This window comes from Azolla caroliniana, unplaced genomic scaffold, assembly GCF_043228905.1.
Source record: "Azolla caroliniana isolate FFs.n. ecotype wild unplaced genomic scaffold, voAzoCaro1.0.p SCAF_21, whole genome shotgun sequence".
Lineage (NCBI taxonomy): Eukaryota > Viridiplantae > Streptophyta > Polypodiopsida > Salviniales > Salviniaceae > Azolla > Azolla caroliniana.
In genome coordinates, this window is record NW_028230456.1 from 7,082,479 (window position 1) to 7,088,820 (window position 6,342).

The window sequence follows — 6,342 nt, forward strand, 5'->3', positions numbered from 1 at the left end:
CTAATCACTAGGCCATTCACCTTTATTTATTTATTAATAATTTTATATTTACATATTTACACTTCGTGGCTCCCCTTTCTTTGCCCTTTTCCCACGTGCTACACATTCTCTCTCTCTCTCTCTCTCTCTCTCTCTCTCTCTCTCTCTCTCTCTCTCTCTCTCGCACGCTTTCACTCCATTCCTTATCCTCTTTTTTAGCCACTTTCCCACCTTTGGGCCCACCACATCACGACACCGTATTGATCTAATGTTGATGATGTTGATTGCCTTTATAACATCCAACTATTCCAAAACTAGTCTACCTTATTCCTAAAGGAGACACGATGATGTCAAGCCTATTCCCTATTTTCCATGATGTTCCAAAGTTGGTGATGCTGACAAACTTTGCAACCTCTTCTAACTTGTCCCAAAACTCCAATTTGTTCTCCATAACAAGGTGATTAGTTCAGGAACATGGATGACATTCTCTATATTTTTTTATAATGTTTTTAAATTGATGATATTGGTTGACCTTTCTAACTTCATATACTTCGCCAAAACCCTTCTTGGGCCCTTCATGGTAGTGGAGCTAGGATCATTTACATGGATGAACATATTTGGATTTTCCCTTAGTGTATTAAAGTTTCTAATGTAAATAAATTTAATCTACTCTTAACTTCTCCATTCACTACCTTGACTTTTCTCTTTTAGTTATTGTCAAGTGAAAATTGTTCAAAATCAATAACATATTACTGAAAATTTTCAATGACTTCTATCAAATTCTAAGTTTCTCTATGATAGACACAATTGACATCTATTGGAAACGGTGAAAAATAGGTTACAACTTACAAGCTTGTGGAGGGATTTTGTGATTGTAAGAGATGGATGAACTATTTTAGGCACATGTTCTAGTCAAAATTGTTTCTCATTTGCATTATTCTCTTCATGACAATAAATATTGATGCAACAACGTCTGAACTTCAATTTTCACCAATGAATTCCATGAATCTTTTTCAATCACAAGAAAACCTATTCTTGATCTAAACCTCTAGTTTTTTCCTTTCTACCTCAATAAAATTGTTGCCAATTGGTCATTGTCCCTTTTACAAGAGAAGAAAATTAATGGCATCATTTTTACTAATTCCCCTTTGTTATTCTTCTATTTCTCTTTTATTTTTACTTTTTTCCATACATATAGTGATCAAAATGGGAGGGGTTGATTTGTTTATTATGAGTTGGCATAACATCATTGTCGATGTCATTGATGCTATATGACACGAGAATATGGAGTAGATGACACCTACTTGGTCTTGTCATCACTATTTCATCAAAATCTTTCAAGGCTTTAGCATTGAGTCTTTAAAAGGCTTCTACTAAAATTTAGGGCTTTTATCAAATGAAAAAAATAGCTTTTGCCCTTATAAGTGGACTTCTTTATATCTTTCAATGTCTTTGCTCCTTAGCTTGAAATAACACTTGACTTTCTCAAGAAAAAACATTGAATCAATTTGTCAATTACCAATAACCTTGTAAGATCCTAGCATTAATGTGCTTATGTTAAGCACAAATTGGGCTCTTGGGTTACAAGACCCTTAAACTTTGCTAACGTTGCTAGGTTTTTTTTTCTATTGAACTTCTCTGAATTTGTCATGATATTAGACATTCTGCAAAATAGTCGCGCCTCTACTTTCTAAAAAAGGATGTTCAATTCCATGATTTTTTCAAAGTAACCTAACATCCATAGCCTCAACATTTTGTGCTCAATATTTATAACACTCTAGGGTTACAATGCCTATACTTAGCAATGCCAAATGTATTATTTTTTCTCTTAAGTTCCTAGTCTTGTCTTGCAATTGAACCAAATAGTCGTATATACCAATATTGTTTGGTGTGAAATGTCATTGTGTGAAGCTATTTATATCATGTATAAAAACATTGAGAAATTATGCGTATGCTTGTACTTGTACATTGTACATAAGAAACTATTACTTGGCATTAATAATCCTTGTACATTATTTCTCAAGCTATTTGCATCCTTGTACTTGTACATTGAGAACACTCTTGCTTATGCATTATCAAAAACTCTAGGCTGAGTATATAATGGCTAGAACTTATGCGGTGAAGTGTTTTTTGTATTGTAGTTGTGTCATTTGTTTATAGATAGTCAACTCACATGATCATTAACCTACCACCACCTTTTTCCTTTCTCCATCGTATGCTTAGACATGCTTTTACATGAGATACCTTTTTAAACGTGTTGAAACATCGTTGATAATTGAAGTTTTTCTAAGCAAGAACTTTGACGTATCATTTACAAACATGTATAAGAAATTCAAGTTGCATGCATGTTTTTTTTACTAAGCATGATGCCAAACATAAATAGTTTGTGTTGTGATTCAAAATCAAATGTTTCTATCTTGTACCAAAAGGTTATTAGAGCTTCGCTCTAAATCAACCTTTGCATTAATGTACAACTTATATTACCAAATGGTATCCTAAGCTAGAAAAAGTGTGCACATATCATCTTACGTACATAACATTTATCTTAATGACAACGTTCAAGCTTATCCTTTATCCCTTTAAATAAAGTTTCGCCCTCTATACCATACTTGAACTTTGTATTTCATGTGGTCTTTAAAGATTCTTACCCATGCTTGGTAGACTTTTACTAATTTGCAAAGTATGCTTGAATGTTTCTTAAGATTGACAATGACAAAAAGATCACTTCCAAGTGGACTCATGCGAGCCTCCTGTAAAATCTCTCATTATTCAAATAGAACTTCCAAAGGTAGTATTGTGGAATTTGTAAACATTGTCGATGCCATTTTTATATATTGGAATTCAAATGCATGTTGTGAAACCCTTAGTGTAAATTTTTTCAAGCCTCCCAACCTCGCAAGACGGTTGCACGTGCAACTCTATGAATCCCGAGTGTAAATGCACCCATCCTATAGTTGCATTCATGAGTTTTGCATTTCTCTTTGAGGTCATTATATGCTCTTTCCATGTACTTTTTGAGTTCCATGTTCACCTTATCTTCATCCCACATAAATCCTTGAATGTTCTGTCAACAAAGGGCAAATCAAATTAATTTCTTCACAAATCCATTGGAGGACAAAGATCTAAAACTTCTTGTCACATGCAACCGCATGTGCACACACAACACATACCTGAACCCATTCAAAATAGCTAACTGTGACACCACCCCCATTGGCATAAACATCGGGGAGGACAATGACACCTTTCTTCGCTAAGATCTGAGTTGAGAATTCCACATTAATGAAAAATCTTGTGATGTTTACAACCAATAGATAAAAAGTTGCTTTCTATACCTCATCGGCTTCCGGGTCTGTAGGATGGTTTGCTGCTTCCACAATAAACTTGGCCTTCACTTCATTAGCATTCCCTCTACATCAAACAAGGCGAAGGAGTGTGAGAAACTCGTAAGGCATCGGTTAGTTACATGTGAAGTTAGAATATCATCCTAAACAAAAGTATGAATGGCAAGATATGGATGAATTCAAAGATCAAAAGGAGGTAAAAAAAGAGACTTATGCAACACGCCCCCTAGGGCCGCGGGTATAAGGACATCGCAATCGAGGAAGAGAATTGTGGTCGGATCGATCTCGTCTCCACCTTCAAACCCTTTCACACCTCCCGTCTTCTCAACGTGCTTCTCTAGAGCCGGGATGTCCAACCCTTTATCATTTTTAACTGCCCCCGTGATATCACTCACCGCCTTGACTTTGCCACCGTGCTCGGCAAGTAAACGGGCTGTCCATGAGCCCACGTTCCCGAAGCCCTAGCATGGAAGAATAGATAACTCCACTTTCATTAAAAGTTTAAAAACCTAACCTAACATTTTGGCCCTAGGTCCTTTTGAAGAAACTGAAACATTGAAAAAGAGTGTGTGATGTGAAAACCTTCACCTGAATAACAAATGTTTGACTAGAGATGGACTTGCCATTATCAGCTAGCAAAGCTTGGGTGGCATACAGGACCCCTCTACCTGTGGCAGCATCTCTTCCTAATGATCCTCCAAGGTCCTAACACAAACTTGTTTTTATTAAATGTATTGCTTCAAAAATGGCTAACCATTATACCTTTAACATTAGTCAAGGAATAGGGACATTTTTTGGTTCACTTCACCACTTCAAGAAAGCTAATTAAGGATCACTTCTCACATTCTAAAGAGAGCAAGAGAGAGGCTTTACCACAGGTTTTCCCGTGACAATGGCCGGTGAATAACCATGAAATTTGGAGTATTCATCTAGAATCCATGCCATGGTCTAAGCGAAGTAGATCAAAACTCAAAAAAGTTAAAAACTATATGGTTGAAAGAGACATATTTCAAATGTAAGCATGAAGCAAGATATAAATGAAGAAAGAGTTACTTGAGGGTTAGTTCCCATGTCGGGGGCAGGGACATCGGTATGGACCCCAATTAGATCGTGGATCTTCTGCGTGAAAACACGAGTTAACCTTTCGAGTTCACTTTGGCTCAGTTGCCTAGGGTCACACCCTATCCCACCTTTTGCTCCACCATAGGGAATGTTGGCAATGGCAGTCTTCCATGTCATCAGCTGGGCCAATGCATTAACCTCATCTGGGTCCACCTTCAAAGACAAATAGAAACAGCTTGTTAAAGTACAAATCTCAAGTGATGAATACAATACAAAGTTACCTACACCTAAATTAGTCCTTTTTCCAATCAGTGGGGAACAACCCACTTCTTTCCCTCAATGCAATTGTTCAACATTGTGTGAGGTGTTTTTATTACCCCCCGCCCCCCCAATGGAAACGATGCACATTTTCTCCCCCACATTCCCTTGTACTATCATGAATTACATTATATAAGTTTCGAATGGGGGGGGGGGGGGGGGGGGTTGTTCCCCTAGAGAACCTCCAAAAGTTGTCTAGATGTTGTAGGGATAGGATCGAGCTCAAACATCCCGCAAAAAGCCTAGTCAATCAAAATTTTGTAGGCATGCTTCACATCGCTTATTATATAGCTCATAAGTCAAGCAAGGTTCTAAGACCTAGAACTAGACCAATATAATGCAAGGAATTGTCTAAGAACTTCTAAACATGGGGGACATGTCTGGGGAATGAGTGTAAACATTTTAAAAGGAGAAAATTTGAAAGAAGACATGTGTATATAGGTATTAACACACACACACACACACACACACACACACACACACACGTGTACCTCGGGGTGATACCGAATTCCACCTTTCATCGGGCCACGAGCATTATCATGTTGAACTCTGAAGCCCACGAAAGAAGCCAAGGTGCCATCGTCTCGGGGAATGGTACATTCGACCTGTAAATATAACCAAACAAAATTCGAAGCCCAATGTAAAGTTTCACATGGAAACAAACTTTTGCATTAAGCATGATGAAGTTCCAACAATTTCACATGGAAACAAACTTTTGCATTAAGCATGATGAAGTTCCGAAATTTCACATGGAAACAAACTTTTGCATTAAGCATGATGAAGTTCCGAAATTTCACGTGGAAACAAACTTTTGCATTAAGCATGATGAAGTTCCGAAATTTCACGTGGAAACAAACTTTTGCATTAAGCATGATGAAGTTCCGAAATTTCATATGGAAACAAACTTTTGCATTAAGCATGATGAAGTTCCGAAATTTCGACACATACATATATATGTGGTACATACATATAGGACCCCCTTTGAGTTAAGCACTACTAGCATATATATATGGCATACATGTGGTTATTACAGTTCCAATTTATGTGGAAACCTTACAGTTAGCAGCTCTCTCTCTCTCTCTACATAATATATACAAAAGCTCATTCAGATTTTGCCAAAAAAGTGTGGCTTAATTTCCAAGGATCAGTAGAAAGACAGAAGAAAAACCACATTTTACAAGCATCCGATGATGCTAAGTCTAGGTCTCTGGAACTCAGGAGATTTTGGGCCGGATCCACAGTACTACAAACCGATCCATGTTAAAAGATTGTGAAGCTGTACCTTGATTTCTCTGAACGGGATGAGCAAGCTTTTCTCGATCTTGGGATCGAGTCCCAGGAGCCGGACGGCTTGCTTGAAATAGCGATTGGTGGCAGCTAGGGCATTCATGGTGATGGATGGAAGATTTAAAGAAGGAGGGGGGGGGGGGGGGGGGGGGGGGTAAGTAAAACCCTAGAGATCTGTTCTGTCTGTGCAGAGGGGTGAAGATGGAATGATGGATCAGGTGTTGGAGAGGGAGAGAATGAGCCTTTCTTTATATATACATATGTAGGTATGACAGAGCACAGAGATTACAGGCTTGGGCTTCTCCTTCTCCTTCTCCTTCTTCTTCTTCTTCTTCTTCTTCTTCTTCTTCTTCAG

At 37.9% G+C, this 6,342-nt stretch overlaps 1 protein-coding gene across 1 annotated transcript; it reads right to left on the reverse strand.

Annotated features, from left to right (window-relative positions):
* Positions 1 to 2,665: 2,665 nt before the first annotated feature.
* LOC147850551 (glutamate dehydrogenase 1-like) lies at positions 2,666 to 6,128 on the reverse strand. Its single transcript, XM_087336407.1, has 9 exons — positions 5,983 to 6,128; positions 5,192 to 5,305; positions 4,374 to 4,595; positions 4,194 to 4,268; positions 3,909 to 4,025; positions 3,531 to 3,781; positions 3,312 to 3,387; positions 3,150 to 3,236; positions 2,666 to 3,043 (listed from the first exon to the last, which is right to left on the reverse strand). Exons 1-9 carry the CDS (start codon positions 6,088 to 6,090, stop codon positions 2,858 to 2,860), a joined length of 1,236 nt encoding a protein of 411 aa, XP_087192533.1. The 5' UTR covers positions 6,091 to 6,128; the 3' UTR covers positions 2,666 to 2,857.
* Positions 6,129 to 6,342: the final 214 nt, after the last annotated feature.